Here is a 19,751-nt window from a genome sequence, read left to right on the forward strand (position 1 = left end):
GTGTTGTAATTAGAGCACGAGAAGTTTGTTTGATTAATGTAGAGTATTTATCAAATTTTATTTTGATCAAATTTTAGTACAATTTGCAATCTCTCTGTAACGTGTGGGTTTGTTACCACCTTTCAAAGCAGCATTGCTGAGATTGATTGGATGAATTGAGTTTCTGCTTTGAATTAAGTATGATAAATAACATATAAAACAATGATAAAAATTGTGCTGGACTATTTCTTTCAGGAAAGTAACTCTATATTACAGCTGCAGTTGTTTCGTCAAATATTGTTAATGTTATCAACATGCTTGTTGTTTCCAAGATATGTGACTTGATAATTAATTTTTCTTGCTTGTTTAATAATTGATCTTTTAATAAACTTTAAAAAATATATTCCCTGCAATGTAACCAGCAGTAACTTCAACTTACTCTCTGGAAAAATCAAATGAAAAAAACATTTTTTTGCGTTTAACAAGTTGTTGCTTACATTTTTTATAAAAGGAGTATATCAAATAATAAGTATGTTTTAAATACTTCTCTTCTAAACTGGATGATAAATTAATAATTTTCCACCTCCACCTCGCTTTATGAAACTATAAAAATGCATTAACATTGGTAGAATGGTTATCAGTAACAGTTCTTATCTTAAATTCAGACTGGTGCATTGAGGTAATACACTCATCAATTTCTTTTTTCAAACATAAACCTGTTATGTAAACTTTAGGTGAGGATTTTAAAACACAAGAATAAATTTTTGAAGCCCTATAATCATAAAAACAAAAACAACTTCTTTATAAAGATTATTTTCTCAATCTTTGCCAAATTGTTTACCACTTTAATAATGGACTTCTTTTGCAAATACATCTTACCCACAAGAAGCAGGTAATCACTTAAAATCAAATTTTTTTCAATGATTTTTTAAATGTGTTTTAGTTTTTTAATTTGCAATTTTCACCACTGTGAAACCATTTAGGCAAAGAAATATGATAGCATTTATTAGGCAATGAATTATTAACAGCTATTGACTCCAAAACAGTTGGTATGCCTGACATTTCTTGTCCTACTGTAAATAAACGGCCTGATTTGTTGCATCTTAATTGCTGCACGTTTGAAACATGCAGCATAATAGATTATTTACATTCCAAAACATTGTTATGCAGTGTAAATATTTCAAAGATAAACCCATGTTTTATACCTAATAATTGCAATTATAATAAATACGAAATTACAAACCTTTAAAATTATTTCCAATGGAGAGTTGTGGGTAGTTTTAGCAACATGTAAGATTGTTTTTAGTAGCATGTTGGTAAGTGTTAATATAGCTATCTGAAAGCCTATTTCAGTATTCTGTGTTATTGGAACAAACTAAAGCAGGCAATCAGTTAAAAAAAAAATCCAGCACAAAATAATAACTTAAAGAAAATCTAACTATTATTAAACGATTTTAATAAAATAAGAATAAAACATTTATAGTGCAAACCACGACAAAAACTAAGTTTTTATACTTGAGCCGTAAAAAAACTGGCCTCTTAATTTTTACCAAAAATACAACAAATCAGGCCGTGTAATTTAAGTAGGCCATGCATATATATACATATACATACATATATATATATATATATATATATATATATATATATATATATATATATACATATATATATATATATATATATATATATATATATATATATATATATATATATATATATATATATATATATATATACATATATACAGTATGAAAAAATTTTTCATACCCTATCATAAAGTATGTTGTAGCAATAAAACAAAAACCAAATTGATTAAAATAATTTTAATTAAAATTTATGAAATATTTGTTGTAGCAACTATCAACAATATTAACTATAGTATTTGAAAAATTAAATCTTGTTTTTAAAAAAAGTGAAAATTATTTAAAAATTGAGATATTAGGAAGCGTCAAAAGTATTCACACCTCTCAAAATTTTATTTAGCATATTCGAATTTTTTGTTTTATTTGTTAATTAATATTTAGTATGAAGTCCTTGGACATCGATAACTCCTTGCAAGTGATGAGGAATACTATCAACTAAGTTTTGTAAATAGTTTAGAGGAATATTATACCAAGCTGCCTCCAACGCTAAAAAGAAGTTTTGTTTGTTGATAATGCGCTCATCCCTATTAACTTTGTCAGAAACCTAGTGTCTTTGAAAAGTACTTTTTTGCAAAGGCAAGGCGTTTAGTTTTATTTTTTCTCGAAATAAAGGGTTTTTTTGTAACGCAGGATCCATAAAACCATGCAGAGCGAAGTCTACGTTATATTGTTCGTTTAGAAACGTTCACGTTTATTTTAATAGCTCTGGCAGAAATAACAGGCTTTCGCTTTACTTCTCGTACAATAAGCCTATCTTCTCGAGATGTTGTTTTTGGTGGACGGCCTGAACGTGCTTTACTTTATACACTTTCAGTTTCTATATTTTTGCATTATTGATTGTACCGTTGCCTTGCTTTTATTATATTTTTCAGCAATTTTTCTATACTCGAAGCCTCTTTCATGATCATCAACAATCATTTGCCGTACATCAACACTAATTTCGTTGGTCTTAGGCATTTTGGAAAACTTTTGACATGAAACAGAAGTTATTTAAATATCTAAAATTTAGACAAACAAAATTAAATAACTTACCAGCAAAAACAATCAAAAAATAAACTTACAGCACTAAATAATTCAATAGGTATGAATACTTATGTCGTATTTAAAATTGCACTTTTTATGTTATATACTAAATATAACCAAACATAATAACTTAACATCTTAATTATCACCACAGAATTATTTTTAATTATCATGTTTAAACATTATTTTTTCATAGCAATAAAAAATAAACACGTCAGAGTATGAAAACAAAGTTTAGTAATATGCTTGGGGTATGAATAATTATGTCGCATACTGCATATATATATATAAAAAGTAGTAAAAAATCACTTAACAAAATTTTATATATATATATATATATATATATATATATATATATATATATATATATATATATATATATATATATATATATATATATATATATATATAGTTGCGAAAAATAAAATAGCACCACTAAGCGTATTTTCCTTTTTGTTAAGAAAACACCATGCTAACATGTTTATTTTCTAAAACAAATCATTTTGAGAAAAAAACTGCTTGGTGTTGCTCGATTTTAATCAAAAATGCTAATTCTGACCGAAAAATAAAATAGCACCACACACTCTTTTGTTGTAAAATACTCTTATAACGGTAAAAATAATTGTGAAAATAGCAAGCGTTGGGTTTTTTTTTGCTGTTTTATTCGTTTTATGTTAGTGCGTATTAGGAGACATTTACATATAAAAATGGGACGCAGAAAGCATTGTAGTGCAGAAAAACGAGAACTGATCCGAAAGTTGATATCAGCAGGGAAATCTTATAGAGAAGTTGGTCGTTTAGTTGAGTGTTGCAATAAAATGATAAGAAATGCCATAAAATTTCAAGAAAAGCCTGAAACACGTGGTCGAAAACGTTCTATTTCAAGATTGCTGGCCAATCGCTTAGTCCGACAGGCTAAAAAGGAACCTTTTAAAACAGCTGAAAAAGAACTTTAACATCGATGCAACAGTACAAACAGTTCGGAGTTGTCTGCGAGTTAATGGATTAAAAGCCTGTAGCCCCAGAAAAGTTCCACTTTCAAGTGCCAGACATGTTGTAAAACAAAATGCGTTTGCTAAAAAATTGGCCACTCAAAAAATGGAGAAATGTCTTATGGACAGACGAAAGTAAGATTGTGCTTTATGGTGGAAAGGGCTCTCGGGCGTATGTCAGAAGACCCCTGAATGCAGAATACAATCCAAAGTATACCATCAAAACTATTAAACATGGAGGTTGTAGTATAATGATATGGGCATGCTTTTCTTATTACGGAGTAGGGCCCATTCATCTACATTACTACTATTATGGACTAACACGTTTATGTTGATATATTGGATAAAGTGATGTTGCCGTATGCAGACTATGAAATACCATTGTCCCGGGTGTTCCAACAGGACAATGACCCAAGGCACACTAGCAAGAAGGCGAAGAATTGGTCTGAGGAGCATAAAGTAAACGTTATGGAGTGGCCAGCACAGTCGCCAGATTTTACCCAATCGAGAATTTGTGGGCTGACGTAAAGGAGGTGGTTGCTGCTGCCAAACCCACCACGAAGGAGTCACTTTGAAACGTAGTTAAGAAGACATGGAGCGAAATTCCGCTAAAACGATGTCAGGACTTGGTTAACTCGATGCCAAGACGTTGTGTAGCCGTCATTGTCAATAAAGGTCACGCTGCAAAATACTAATATGTTAAGAAATAACTAATATTTATTGTAAAATGTTTAAAACAATTGATCTCATAATATTTCCTTATTTTAAAGTACACATTAAAGCCGTGGTGCTATTATTTATTTCGCGTTTTATTTGATTTTTTTTTGAATTTTTGTTTAATAAATGAATACTATATATTAAAACTTGTATATTTTGTTTTTTATAAAAATTATAAGCCATTTTACTTTTAAATATGTATTTAAAAGATTCTCAAACTATCAAAAATAGTTTAAAATTCTAATTTCAACCAATTTTTGGTGGTGGTGCTATTTTCTTTTTCGCAGCTGTGTGTATATATATATATATATATATATATATATATATATATATATATACACACACACACACGCACACATACATTTATATATTTATAATACTTATCCAGGTACGCGTTGTGGAAGTGCAAGCATATGCATCAATTACACATGTATAAGTCTACTTAAATATCAGATAATTTTTAAAATACCGAAATGTCCGCTAAACTGTTCACATCACGGAATTTGTAACAGTAATGGTAATTGCCATTGTTATTCTGGTTGGAAAACTCCGTACTGTGATAGACCAGGAGATGGGGGAAGCATCGATAGCGGACCTCCTCCAATAGTATCAGATACCATTATTAGTAGCAACATATTAGACATATTGGTGTATTTGTATCTGGCAAGCGGATTAGTATTTTTCATTATTGGTTTATTCTGGCACACTAGAAATGTTAGAAAAAGATTAAAGTATGCTGAGAAGGAAAAAGATTTCGAAAAAGAAAAACTGTTAAGTTAAGACAATGCTAATAAAAAAAACATCATTACAACATCGATCACAACTTCATATGCATATTACAACTTCATACATTTTCTTTTTTCACTTGAGAATTCGTAATAACGTCAAGGTAACGGAACGTCTCAAGAGCCTTTCTTTAAAGGAAAAAAGTATATAAAAATCAATATATAACTTTAAATAACATTATAGTATTTGAAAATTAAAAAAATAATGAACTTATTTAACAAAAATGTTTTTTTCATTAACAACCGGTCTATTAGAAAATCAATTTCTTGCTAGAGGTATTTTTGCTTTTTACATTATTTGTATTTTGAATGTCTAAAAATTAGTTTTATTTGCCAGTAAATTGCAAATAAAAATAGCCTAAAATTTACATGTGATAATTTTACCGTTAATCAAATTAAGATGTATTTACACTTCTTAAATTGATTAACGGGAAAAATAATCACAAGAGCATGCGTTTGATTAAAGGGAAAATAACCACGTGAGCATACGTAGTTCATAACTTCAATATTTCCGAAGCAAACAACGCATACTAACGTGATTATTTTCCACTTCCGTTTCCCGTTCCTGTAGAGAAACAGAAGAGTGCAAAGTCGAACTTTATAAACAATCGATTAATCGGCCGTATTTATTAATACCATAATAAACTTCACATTTAAAGACATTCCAAGATATAAATTGTTTGTTTGCCAAGATTAACATTATAAATATTTCTTCGTTTACGTAAACGCACCACGCGCGAATCCACTATAAATGCACTAAAATTTTTTTTTTTTTTAGAATTTAAAATATTTGTTACTTTAGATTGAATTGTTTTCAAACTTAATAATTTCAAAGTTAATAATCATTTTTAAATTTTCATAAAACAAAAAAGTCCATTTTAAGTTTTTTAACATGAGAAGACTACGTGTTCTTTTTTTTTTTAAAACATGTTTTACGCTCAACCTGTCAATGCTCACCTGCAATTACATCCAAACCTTTTTTTGGATCACTTTAAAATTTAACAGTCTTGACAAATTTATAAACAACATTTAAGAGATCTTCAATTAATGAGGGATGATTATTTTTGTTTCAATGTTGAGCAAACAATTTCTCACAGTTAAAAATATTTTGTTTTTCTCAATTTTCTATTAATAATAACAAAAACACCATTGCTCGTAAGATTTTTCTGGGCCCATATATTTTAAAGCAGGTCTCTTTCCACGTCATTAACTAAAAATTTTTATTTTCAGAGTTTCTTTTAAATAAATCTTTTATTTCGAATAGAGGCCCCTAAAAATGCAGGGTACGGGACTATAGCCCCTGCTAGCCCCTCCCTTAATCCAGCACTATGTTTTCTAAATGAACGATTTCAAACTATTTTACTCTCATTGAACAAGCCAAGAGCAAAATAGACATTTTTCAGGGTGTAGCACTCTATTTGCAAGTTTTCGAAGTTTAAATATAAATGGATATAAAGTGAGATTTTTCACAGACAGTATAAAACAGTTTCCAGGATACTCCATAAGTTATTTTTAACATTTTCAATCAAATATGTGTATTTATCTTATGCATTATAAAACAAATAAACTTAAGAGACTTTTTAAATCATTTCATGTTCTGTTAATAATTTATTAAATGCAAAAACATTACATTATACATCACACACACTAAAGAACATAAATAAACGGGAATGCCAGAATTTCTAAAAACCTTAAAACTTCTATAAGCATAAAAACACAAGAAAATTGTTTACTTCAGAAAAACAAAGTTTTCTTTTGCTTTTGCTTTTTAAACAAAAAATAATAATTTAAGGTGGCACACAACCAAATAAAAGTAAGTTTTTTGAAAAAAATCAATTTTAGGATTTTTTGGTATTTGGATTCTACAATCATTCCTCCAACATAAAATAAAAAAATTATTCTTAAAAATAATATAAAAGTTGACCTAATAGCATTATAGTAGATGACAGTTTAAAAAAGTTTCCTTAACAACGTCTTAGCAACCACCAAGCATTTGAGTTTTTATGTATTCAAAACAGGAAAATACCATCACAAACTTGATTTTAATGTGTTATATGCAGACTCTTGTTAGTTTTCCGTTTTAAAAGTCGTACTTCAAAACTTAATTAAAGAACAGGAGTGCTTTTTGATTTGTAATGTGAGTCTCTTATGTTGAAACTTTTTCCTTATTTTGTATCAAATTATGTTAAAATTGATTTTAATTTAGCTGAAATAAAAATTTTTTAAATGAATAAACAAGGAAATACAAGTAAAAGAAATTTATCAAAAAGAATAAAACGAAAATAGAATGGTGTTGTTGCAAATTTAAAAACTAGCATTTCATCATCTTACACAAACCAAACAGATAGTAGCTGTTCTAGTGAAAGAAAAATCATATTAAACTGTTCGAATACATTTGACTCTGAAAAAGATAATTATTTTGTTTTTATTAACTTTTCAATTCTCAAAGAACTGATAGCTGAAACTGCATGCAATAACTGCTTTCAGTCATTAACTTTATCAGATGTTGATTCCAGTAGAAAAGGATTTGCACATTTATTGCAGTTAAAACGTGAACAGAAATGGTTTTCAAAACCATTTTCAGAAATGGTTTTGAAAACCATTTCTGAAAATGGTTTTCAAAAGTTAAACAGAACTGTTGTGGTAGCTTATAAAAATACTGCAGAGAAAAGTATGTTATTGGCAACTAAAGACTCTAAAAAAATCGACATTGCTCAGGATATACCATGTGTAAGAGTTTCAATTGATGATACATGGCAGAAACGTGGTCACAATTCATTGCTTGGTGTAGTTACAGCAATTACAGCAAAATCCGTACCAGGATTTTGACATCACTCCAATAAAAATTGAATGTGTAGCTCATGTACAAAAACGATTGGGCACACGACTTAGAAATTTAGTCAAAGCACACAAAGGCACTAAAACTCCCTTATCAGGCAGAGGTAACCTAACAGAAAAATGTATAAATTCTATGCAAAACAATTATAGCATGGCAATTTGTCAAAATGTCAACAACTTGTATGTTATGAAAAAAGTAGTTTATGCTATTTTATTTTATTTCACCAATTTTGAAAACCTGCAAATGCAACATCAGTTTTGTCCAAAAGGATTGAAAAGTTGGTGCAAATATTGAGCTTTCAGTCATAAAAATTACAAACCAAAATCGTGTATACCTATCTGGATTAAGAATCTTCTTTTACCAATCATCAAAGATCTTCAAGCTGATGATTTTCTAATTAAATATTTTCATGGTGCAACACAAAATTCCAATGAAGCTTTAAATTCAATTATATGGTCTCGCGTACCTAAACACACATTTATTAGTAAGTCTACAATCGAAATGGGAACATACTCAGCAGTGCTACATTATAATGATGGTGCTAATGGTGTACTAAAAGTACTTTGGCCTGAATGGAATTGTCACATTAACTTCATCATGTAAAATTGACAAAACCAGAATTCGACATATGAAGTCAAAGTCAAGGGTTAAAAGTAAAATGCAAAGAAAAAAACTAAGAGCAGTTAAAAAAGGTTTTATGGATGATCCACAAGTAAAAGACAAAAGTAATAGTTACATTCCCAGTGGATTTTGATAATTTTTAAGTTTTACTTTTTTTAATTTTTTTTCTTCTTATTTTTGCTTTTTTAGCAATGTCTTTTTTGAAACTTTGAAACACATTTTCTCATTAACCAAACTCTGGCTAATTATAAAATTTTCAGGACTAGTTTATTACAATAGAATACTTATTTTGACCCTCAGATTTTTAATGCAGAGCTATAAAAGATGAAATATTGCAGTTTAAAGAGTTAAAATTATTGATATTTTATATAAATGTAAAGTGATTTTGTTAAAAATGCAATATTTTTTGAAATAATTTGAATAACAAAAATTCCCACGGTCAAGCAGGATAAAATATGCTTAGGAAACTACATACAATACAAAATTTTAGTTTGAGTTATGAAGGCAAAATCAAGTTATCAGGTTTTGAAGTTTTGCTTAAAACACAGCTTTTACAAGGTATTTTTAGCCATTATGAACTTTTTGTTCAACAAAAAAAAATTTTATATGCTTTTTTTTATTTAACTTTTATAAGTTTTATTTGCTCAAAAAAAATTGTTAAAATTTACAATAATTAAAAAAAACCCTGCTTTCAGTTATGTGCCACCTTAAAACAAAAAAAAATAAGTTCAAATGACTTCTCATGTTAAGAACCTGTTCTGTCGTAGCTGACTTCGTTTAAATGCATTTCTGTGTATATATAACCCCCCTTTTGTGGTGTGTGTGTGTGTATACAGTAAACTCCCGTTAACTCGAACATCCAGGAGTCCAAGGAAAACGGTTCGACTGAACGAATATTTGACCTAAGCGAAGTAAAAAAATTTTTCTTGCCTACAAGGGACTTAAGAAACTAGTTCTTGGAAAACTATTTTAGTTCTACATTATTTTACGAAAAAAACTAACATTTTAGTGACGAAATAAAAAGATGCAATCAAAATTATGTTTTAAAATTTAGTTATTTTAAAATTAATTTTAATTTTAATCAGGCAAAAATAGCATTAGAACAACGTTAATATAACATAAATATAATGCGTTTTTGATCTATCTTTGATTTTTCTTGAATGAATTAAAATTGAACTGAATCCAAGTACTTTTTTTTGCTGTCTCATATTGCTTTTTTTGTTGATTGGTTTTTCTTTACAAATGCGCACTTAACGAATTTATCACACATCACTGATATGCGCTGGATAAGTTTTTAACAGTAGACTTCTTGAAAATTTTTTAGGCGTTTGCATATGTTTTACCTTCAGATTTTCTCCATTTGTCCCAAGGTTTTTTAAACTGTTTCATACCTTTGCATGCAGTACATTTTTTATATGCACTAGCATATATGTAAGATTCACAAACTTTTTATCATTTCAGATCCAACTTTGATTGAAGACACTTGAATTGATTTCGTTAATGTATCTTAGGCAAATCGCATATTTTTATTCAAACTACAAACACAAACATTGTGTGGAAATTTTGTTACAGACTTCACATTGCGTGGGCGCAATTCACAAAATTTGCTCAGTCTGATTTTGATGTGATGTCCTTCCTTGAATAACCGGAAAGCTTCTTTCAGCATATGTTATAAATGACGCATTGGAATATTGTTTGTTTTTCCGTCAGGCAATTGAATCTATATGAATTCTTTTAAGTTGGGTGATTTTTGGAAAACTTCATCTTCAATATAAATTTACAACTGATAAAATATCACTTTCAGAGTGTCCATACAGCTCTGCACATTCTGGAGGTAAACCTGGATTTTCTTTACAAGCTGAATTATTTAAAAGATTAGGAAGAACTGCTGCTTTTTTCCCCTTTGTATATGGTAGTACTTTTTTCCCTTTGCACATTGTAGGCTTGGTATTCTGCATAACGTTTTTAATCTTACTTCTAATTTTGATTCTATTTCTTAAGAATGTACTATGAAAACGCAAACAATAAACCAATATTGCAAAAATATTTTCTAATAATACTTCATGGTATGAAAATGCAAAACTTATTCGACTAAAAATCAAAATGAAAATTGAATTTTGACTTACTCGATTTAATCTTACACTATTTTATAAAACGCTAATTATCCCAACGATGGGTTCAGTGACGCAACAGTTTTAAAACTATAGTTATAAGTTAATATAATGCTTTTTAACAATTTTTTTTTGCAGAGCGAAAGCAAAGTTACTTTGTATAGCAGGACTTCTGAAAAAATCTCGCCGAATCGCATAATTTACGCCCTATTACCTTATTTCATATTGACAATTAATTTTTTTTTAATCTTTAAGTTGACTGACGCAACCTAATTTATGCAGACGTGTATGTCAGATAAAGGGTCGTCCATAAGGTACGTACGCTAATAAGAGGGAGGGGTCTTCAAATAGCGTCAGAAAGCGTGTGGGGGAGAAGGGGGGAGAAAGGGTTGTACGTATCACATTTTTTTAATTTATCACAATTAACTAGCTAACCATTAAAAGTTAAAATTCTGACTAAAGATCCTAATTTGCCAACATAAAAAGATGTATGGTGTAGGGGAGTCGAGGGTATAATGTCTCTCTATGCAAACTCATGCCACCTTTTATATACTGGCCCTGAGAAAGGCAGACTTGAATTTCAAGCAACTCCTTTTTTTGAGTCCGCATAAAACAGGTTTCAGCAGTACTGTGACTAGTGGGTAGGAGGCCACCCTCCCAAAAAAAACCTGTCATTAGGGTCTCAAAATCTTCCAAATTTTACCACTAGATATTGCTAAAAGAAAAAGCTCCTTAAATTTGCAAAAGAGCCTTAATAATGTAAATATATGTATGTATGTATGTATGTATGTATTAGGGATATGACTTTTTTGCAACCTACTAGGCCTGTATCGTAATTCAATGAACTTTTATGTAAAAAGAACGAATAAATGTTTCATTTTGACATATTTTGAAAAAAGGTCACCCCAAAACCAAATAATCGAATTTTCAATAGGTACACTTTTGTACAGTAAATGAATATTAAAGGCTGAAGATGTTGTAAGAGTCATACTCCTGTTGTTATTTTATTTATTTATGCAACATGTACTGTGATATAACAAAAAACATTATGTGATATATAATTATACAAGTATTACAAAATTAACAGTATCAAAGCGTCTAGTACAACAATATACATAACTGTCTGTGTCTATAGGCCTACTGTGTTTAGTACATGGGTCACATGATGCTCACGTCTCATAAAGAGGAAGCATACAGGTCTTGCATCACCTTGATTGCACGTTCAGCTATCTGATTACTTCGTGGTATGTCGATGACGGATGGCTCTTTCTTCCAGTGATTTTTGAATGACTGCAATGCCTTTTTGTAAGGCTTCAATACATCAGATAAATTCTTGAAGTCATTGTCATTGTACTTTTGACTACTAAACCAATGTTCTGCCCACTCATATGAAATGAACCTGCAAACCTTCTCCAAATTCTTTCTCGCTTCAGGCATAAGAATGAACGCCAGAATGGCGAGAATGGCTCTTGAGTTCCATCTGGCATTGCTCATATTAGGAATGTTCTGAAAGTGAATCAGAGGGAAGTTTCTTTGTTCTTCATAGAACCTAAACACTCTTGTTAAATGGTACAAAAACTTCATATCGTCTCTCCACCCTGATTTATCAAGAATTTCAACAGTTCCATTCACAAACTTATCCTTCAGTTCATCATACTTATTCAACAGTTCAGACACAAATGGGTATTCAATGTTTGGAGATTTGGTATCACCCCCAAGTTCTTCGTCCATCACCAGACGGAGAATCCTGTCTAGTACGTGATGCTGACAACCGATAAATTGTGGTATTGTGACACCCTTTAATTTAAACATACGTTGCAACTTCACAACAACTCCATTTCTCTTCCCAGTATTGACGTTTGTTGTATCAGTAATGATCATCTTAATTGAATTCCACAAATTGTATTCATCAATAAGTTTGGCAATTTTTTCAGCAACAGTTTCAGCTTTGCCATCTTTTAAACGCAGTGCATCAAGTTTCACGTCAGTTCTTTCATTCTGAAGTACAACTACCTGATATTCCTTATCATCTATTCGTTTGCCGTCAAAGTGTAAGGACCACTGTTCCATTTAAAGTTGTTGTATCATTTCTTTTTTTAGTTTACCTGCCTCTTTGAATATGGACTTGTAAATTGCTGATTGACTTGGAGTTGGAATATCAATACCTTGTTGTGATAATACATTGCATATTTTAGCAGCTTTCTTTGTGGAAACTCCACTTGATGTAACCATACTTACAGCAAATTTACTTTTGTAGTGCTTTCTAGTTTTTTTCTGAGTGTCCTCATCATCGTCTTTATCACCGTCGTCTTTATCATCTTCACTCTTACTTTTGCAGTTTTCAGATTTAGTACCACTGTCTGTGGTAGACAGGACTTGTGATGTGGAAGGTATTGCTGTTCCAGACTGGACTTTCCTTCTCTTGGAAGGGTGAATGGTTTCTTTACTTGCCACTTGTCCTGTTGAGTACCCCACCTGTCCTTTACTTTCTTTTTGTAGGTGGTATAGACGTTTATCTTCCGAGGATAACCACTGGCCATTCACTTTCTTGATGTCAAATAATGCATTGAGAACATCATGTTTTCCACGCTTGACACATTCATCATAGACCTTCAGCACCTTCATAAGCTTTGCTCTTATCACTTGATCAGACACACGTGGAAAATTCAGTTTATTGTCCCGCAATTTTGTAATTTCCTTAGAAATTTGGTCTATTTGTTCTTTTCTTCCTTTAACATATGCTCCGAGAAACTGGTATCTTCCTACGATCTGCAATTGAAGTGGTATTCTGGATTTTTCATCGAGTGAATGTTCTTCTACAGCCACGCTTCCTCTTCTTCTGTGTGACTCTTGAAATCTCACCAAATTTTTAGTCCAAGTCTTCTTGTTCTTTGTTACTGTGGTATGACTTTTCTTGTGAGACATCATATAATATTGTTACGACTTTACGGATAGCTGAGCGTAAATATCCGTTTAATAAAGTCGTTTAATTAATAAAATACTTTAACTGTATAGTAATCCAATTATAGTTCGATAATCCAGTCAATGTTGATAACAGTTCGATAATCCAGTCCGTATCCTAACGATAATGCTACAACTACTTATACTTCGTACACTTACAGCGTCTTTAGTTCGCTACAGTAGTTCCTTATTAGCTCAGTTACACGCAGAGTACTTCATAGAACTATTCACATTATCAACACTGAGCTCTGACAGCAGCTCGCTTATATAATTATTTAGAGCTTCCAGAATGTTCTACTAAGTTCTATATTCTTCTACAGTCTGTTACAGTCGTCTATATCACCGTGGTAACACAATGACGTCATCACATAACAATTCCAAGTATTTGCCGGCACACGGCCGTTTCGTTGCCATGGTAACGTGTGGCGTTATATTTATAAATTCATAACAAAATAATGAAATAAATAGAATTAAGCTGAGAATTAAGCTTAAGATTAAAACATCGGTCAAAAATGAATGTATAAAAATGGTAAATCAAATTTTTATTTTGGGGGTGACCTTTTTTTGTTGCAGAAAGCTATTTGGGCCTTTTTTCATGATTTTAGGTAAAAGTTCATCGATTTATGATACAGGAAACATTTTATTTGAAAAAAAATTAAAAAGTCATATCCCTAGTATGTATGTATGTATGTATGTATGTATGTATGTATGTATGTATGTATGTATGTATATATATATATATACAGTATCGGACAAAACGAGTGCAACCAAATAATGCTAATTTAGTTTCTTTATATAAAAGTGCTGCATTTTTTCAATTTAGAGAAATAACTATGTAACCATTTAGAGACAAAGTTCTTCAAGTTTTATTCATCACAAAGTTCACTATTTGCACACGAAAATAAATAAATTAATCAAAAGTATTAAAAAAAGTTGATTTCCTTCTGGACAAAACAAGTGCAACTCGACAAAATGTTGACCAAGCTGTATTTCGCTATCAATATTTCGTGGCGAATCCTTTGTCGATCACAGCCTTGCATCTTCGAAGCATAAATTCGATCAGGTGATCAATGAAACTTTGTGGAATCGCTGCCCAGGCCTTTTGGATTTGTTCAAACAGTTGATCCTTATTACGAACACCTTCACGATTAATTCTGCGGTTGACGATCTCCCACAGGTTCTCGATAGGGTTGAGATCCGGAGATTGAGGCGGCCAATCCATCACCAATAGGTGGTTGTCTTGAAACCACTGCTTGAATATTTTTGCAGTGTGTTTCGGATTGTTGTCTTGCTGAAAAACCCATTTTATTGGCATATTCCATTCAGCATGAGGTAACATAACATCTTTCAGGATATTTTTATACATGAAACGGTCCATTAATTCATCGTTTCGATGTATTGGACCTAGACCATTAGCAGAAAAACACCCCCAGACCATTACATTGCCTCCACCATGCTTCACGGTCTTATGGCAGTAACGTAAATCGAGGCATTTTCCGGCCGGTCGACGTACATGGCAAATGCCATCGCTCCCAATGATGTTGAACTTCGATTCATCACTGAACAGGACAGTTCGCCATTTCTGCACATTCCAGTCAATATGAGATGTAGCAAACAGGAGTCTTTTCTTCTGGTTTTTTAGTGAAATCAGCGGTTTCTTTGCAGGGCGTCGAGAAAACAATCCGGCTTCAACAGCACGCCGTCTGATTGTTTGGTCCAATACAGGCAGCTCTAATTGCTTTTGTATCTCGACTGATGATACCCAGGGACCCTTCTTGACGGATCTGATGATCATAGAATCCTCTCTAGAAGTGGTGGAACGCAGTCTTCCACCTTTGTTATCTGCTGCCAACTTCCCCGTAGAACGATATTTGGAACATAGTCTTGATATGGTCCATTTTTTCACACGATATTTATCACAAATACTTTTTGTGACAATCCACTTACATAATCGCCAATAATTTTCTTTCTTAGTTCCAATCCAAGACTGTCGGGAGCCATTTTTGCACTTGAAGTCATAAAAATAATAAAAATAATCACGCTTCTCAAGGCTTACCGTGTTACATTTACCTTGTGATGATACAATAATGCTTTGTGGAACACAACGTCTTGGTTGGATGTGGACTGTATTGATGTAATGAAACACTTGTTGTATTTCACTTCTTGTATTAATGTTCTTCGATAAAACACTTTGATAAAACTCACTTCGATAAACTGTCTTGATAATACTGAATGATTGACTTCCATATACTGACTCAATTACATGTCGATTTACATGTCTCTTATATATAAAATGAACCTGTGTGAACCTGTTCTGGAACATTCTAGATGCTTCTTTTCAATGCTTCTGAAAGCTTCTGGATACTTCTGGATGCATCCAGATGCTTATTCTGGAAACTTCTGGAAGCTTCTGCATGCTTCTGGAAACTTTCTTTAATTATTAAAAAAATTCTGTGACGTTGACACGGACCAGACTTAATAAAATGAAACAACCCAAAAAAGTTGCACTTGTTTTGTCCGCTGCAAAACGGCACTTGTCAACGAAATTCTGCCTGTGTTCTGGCACCTGTCAGCTGATTGCTCATGTCATGGCATGCTATGACTCCAGACTCCTGAACTGTTTGCTGTGGTAGTATAGTTTGTTTCTTTTTTAAGACATGTAAAATTAGGAACACTTTTTAGTATTGTTCGATGTTGGTTGCAAATGTTTTGTCCAATACTGTGTGTGTGTATATATATATATATATATATATATATATATATATATATATATATATATATATATATATATATATATATATATATATATATATATATATATATATATATATATATATATATATATAGTGTGAATTTCACCACAATAAACCGTACTTATTTGCCAATCCATTTTTGAAACCAGAAACAGTTGTAAAGAATAAGAATGCTTTACAGGAAGTGCCCCATTTTGATCCTTAAACATCAGACAGGTCCCTAATATTAAAGGAAAAAAAATATACCCAACATGACATACTTTCTTTAAAAGTATGTCATGTTGGGTCTCAAATAAAGCGAAATTTTATAAAAGTTTCAAAAATAATAATAATTTTGTATTTAGATTATTAGTTTACATTTTAATGCGTAAAAACCGCCGTTTTATCACCTTTTTTTTTTAAAGATGTTTTTATAAAATATGATTATTATTTTTGAAATTTTTTTTTGTAATATTAGGGACCTGTCTGATGTTTAAGGGTAAAAATGGGGCGGTTCCCCATGTCTCATTAACATTTTTATTAATTTTTGTTCATTTACAGGTAGATGCAACAAAATATCCATTAATAGACCAAACTTTTATTTTCACCCCAACCTAATATATATATATATATATATATATATATATATATATATATATATATATATATATATATATATATATATATATATATATATATATATATATATATATATATATATATAGTAGCGTGCAAAAGTTTAGAAGCACCAACTTTTTTCAGTTTTTACTGCATAACTTTTTACAAACTTTCATAAATAAGTTGAAATTTTTAATCAATGTGCTCTATATTATTTCAGTTTGAAATACGAACCACATTAGTTGTAAAATTGAACGGTTAATTAACATTTAATTTTTGTTTTGAAAAAACTTTTGTGCAAAAGTTTAGAAACAACTGAATTTGATTAATATTTATTTCAAAAAAGCTGAAACTTTTACCAAAATTCAAAAAATAACAATTTTTAACAATAATTTTAATAAAACACTTATTTGGCAGCATATCCAATTGCCTTTAAAACAGCATCACAGTGACGAGGCATTTAATCTAATAATTTAATGAGAACATCCTGAGGACTATTATACTAGCATTTAATCAATGCAAATAAATGGCCTAAGTTGGTTGTTTTCTACCCACTAATTGCCGGTCGATGTACTTATATATATATATATATATATATATATATATATATATATATATATATATATATATATATATATATATATATATATATATATATATAATATATATATATATATATATATATATATATATATAGAGCCGGAACCAGCTTTTTTTGGTCTTTGAGATAGCTAACTTCCAAACATGAAGCGAACGCCAAACATTTATATGTTTATACTTATATTAAATAAGGATGCTTTGCAAAAAATTGCGATTATTGGAGCAATTTTTTGGCCTTTACAGGGCCCAGATCTCAATTCTATATCAGCAAAGATGCTGAATAGAATTGAGATCTGGGCCCTGTAAAGGCCGTTCAAGAACTTTGATTTTTTGTGATTTAAAATATTTCTCAACAGATCTGGCACAATGTTTTGGATCATTATCTAGTTGTAAGATTAATTTGCGAGTCATTTTATGCTTTGCATGTGGCAGCATAACGTTCTTTATGTCTAAATAAACTCTCTGGTCCATTATACCTTCTATATGATGAATGGGAGCCACATTGTCACAACTACAGGGTGGCCAGCCAAAAGCTAATTTAAAATTCCAGGATATTTACAAGACTTTTCACAAATAACTTGGGGTTTTTCAAGGATATATTGATCTTTTCTCAACCAGAAAAAAACGAAAATGTCGTCTTCAAAATATGTTTTATATATAAATAAGAATATATGTTGTAATATAGTCGTAGATAGTATGGTACAAGTTAAAAAATATTTTATATTGTATATATATATACATTTAGACACACTAGATTAACAAGCACTTCTATTTAATCTCTTTCTTAAATTGTTCAAGTTTTTTTAGTGAAATATCAAGCTCTTTAATTGTCAGTTCTTTTTCTAAAATTGTGTTTCTAAAGGAATTTGCTTTTTAAGGATAGTGAAGTTTCGCTTTTCTTTTGCTTCAATGCCTAACTTGTCAGTGTCAGTTTTAAGAACTTTGATGCATTTTGCAAAAAAAATTTCTGTTTCTTTATAATTACAAATTCATCATCAATCAATTTAAGTTTCTTGCTTACTTCTTCTACCTTTGACTGATCCTTATTTTCCTTCAACACTGAATTGAACCTATTTTATGCTAACCTTCAGCTTTTTAAAAGATCACTGGGAAGCTCATACTTAAGAATAACAATGTCATGGGAATTTATGCAGTCATAAACTATTTTGGGGGAAACAAGAGATCTTTCTTGTAGATTTTCTACTAACAACTGCTTGTTTTTCTACTGATTTTCTACTGCCTACTAACAACTGTCTTGTAGATTTTTTACTAACAACTACTAACAACACTAAATTAGAGGACTCAAATTTATTTATTATCAATTTAAAAACTTTAAAAACACATTCTGTGCCAAAAAATTTGTCAAATTGTTGTTTTGCATCATCTGCATTGTCAGTTGAAAGCCATTTTAATGCACTGAATCTCTCAGCAAGACCTTTAAATTTCAGAGTGGATACTACCTTGTTTTAAACTGTTGCATTTGGAGACAAAGATGAAGCATTCCTCCCTAAAGAATACTTCAATGGGCATCTTACTTGTAACTTTTGCAATAACATTATGATAATCTGCCTACATTCTTTCTTAAATTCTAATTTCTCTTCTGGTTAACAATGAAGAGAACTTAGCATTTCAGTGCTGTTCCTATGTCAATTTTGTCTACTTCTAGTTGGTTATTTGATTTTTGTACTTCAACTTTTGGTAAACTAAATGCTATTGCAGCTTCTTTTAAAATGTCTGGTTTGAGAATCATTTTCATCAAATTTTGCAACATATTTTCTAAACTTTTCAATAAAAATGCCACCATAGGTCTGTCTGTTTGAAATAGAACTAAGAATCAATTCTTTCAATTTTTTAGCAAGATCTTTAAAAAACTGCATTCGCAAAGGTACAAACTTGTCAAAATAATGAGCTAAAAGAGCTTCATAGCTCTTGTTTTTGGGATGTCTGCTTTTGCACACTGATTCATAATATTTTATAATTTGAATCATGTTTGGCCACAACAATTTCTCTGGAAGCCACAGATACATCTTCTACCTAGCAAGTTGCACACAAACTGCAACATAATAATAGAAAAACTATTAAAGCAGAATTACCCTTAATTTATGTGCGTGTATGTATGTATGTAAG

The 19,751-nt window shown here is 30.6% G+C and overlaps 2 protein-coding genes across 5 annotated transcripts in view; one reads left to right on the top strand and one right to left on the bottom strand.

The window, feature by feature from the left end:
- LOC100215684 (disintegrin and metalloproteinase domain-containing protein 9) overlaps positions 1–5,171 on the top strand; it is a 27,568-nt gene extending 22,397 nt beyond the window's left edge. For 2 of the 3 annotated variants that reach the window (XM_065805508.1, XM_065805510.1), the window contains exon 6: positions 4,746–5,171. In XM_065805508.1, coding sequence (XP_065661580.1) covers positions 4,746–5,137 — 392 coding nt within the window. In that variant the 3' untranslated portion in view covers positions 5,138–5,171. Of the gene's footprint in view, positions 1–2,006; positions 2,719–4,745 lie in introns of those variants that run through there. The other variant, XM_065805509.1, reaches the window with a different exon arrangement.
- The window catches only part of LOC100201493 (uncharacterized), a 21,119-nt gene continuing 3,158 nt past the window's right edge, over positions 1,791–19,751 (bottom strand). Inside the window, exons 3-5 of one of the 2 annotated variants that reach the window (XM_065805511.1) lie at positions 5,167–5,271; positions 4,827–5,063; positions 1,791–2,623 (exon numbers count right to left, since the gene is read on the bottom strand). In XM_065805511.1, the coding sequence (XP_065661583.1) occupies positions 5,202–5,271 (70 nt within the window). In that variant the 3' untranslated portion in view covers positions 1,791–2,623; positions 4,827–5,063; positions 5,167–5,201. The remainder of the gene's footprint in view (positions 2,624–4,826; positions 5,064–5,166; positions 5,272–19,751) is intronic. The other variant, XM_065805512.1, reaches the window with a different exon arrangement.

The sequence above is a fragment of the Hydra vulgaris genome, chromosome 09, assembly GCF_038396675.1.
Source record: "Hydra vulgaris chromosome 09, alternate assembly HydraT2T_AEP".
NCBI classification, from domain to species: Eukaryota; Metazoa; Cnidaria; class Hydrozoa; order Anthoathecata; family Hydridae; genus Hydra; species Hydra vulgaris.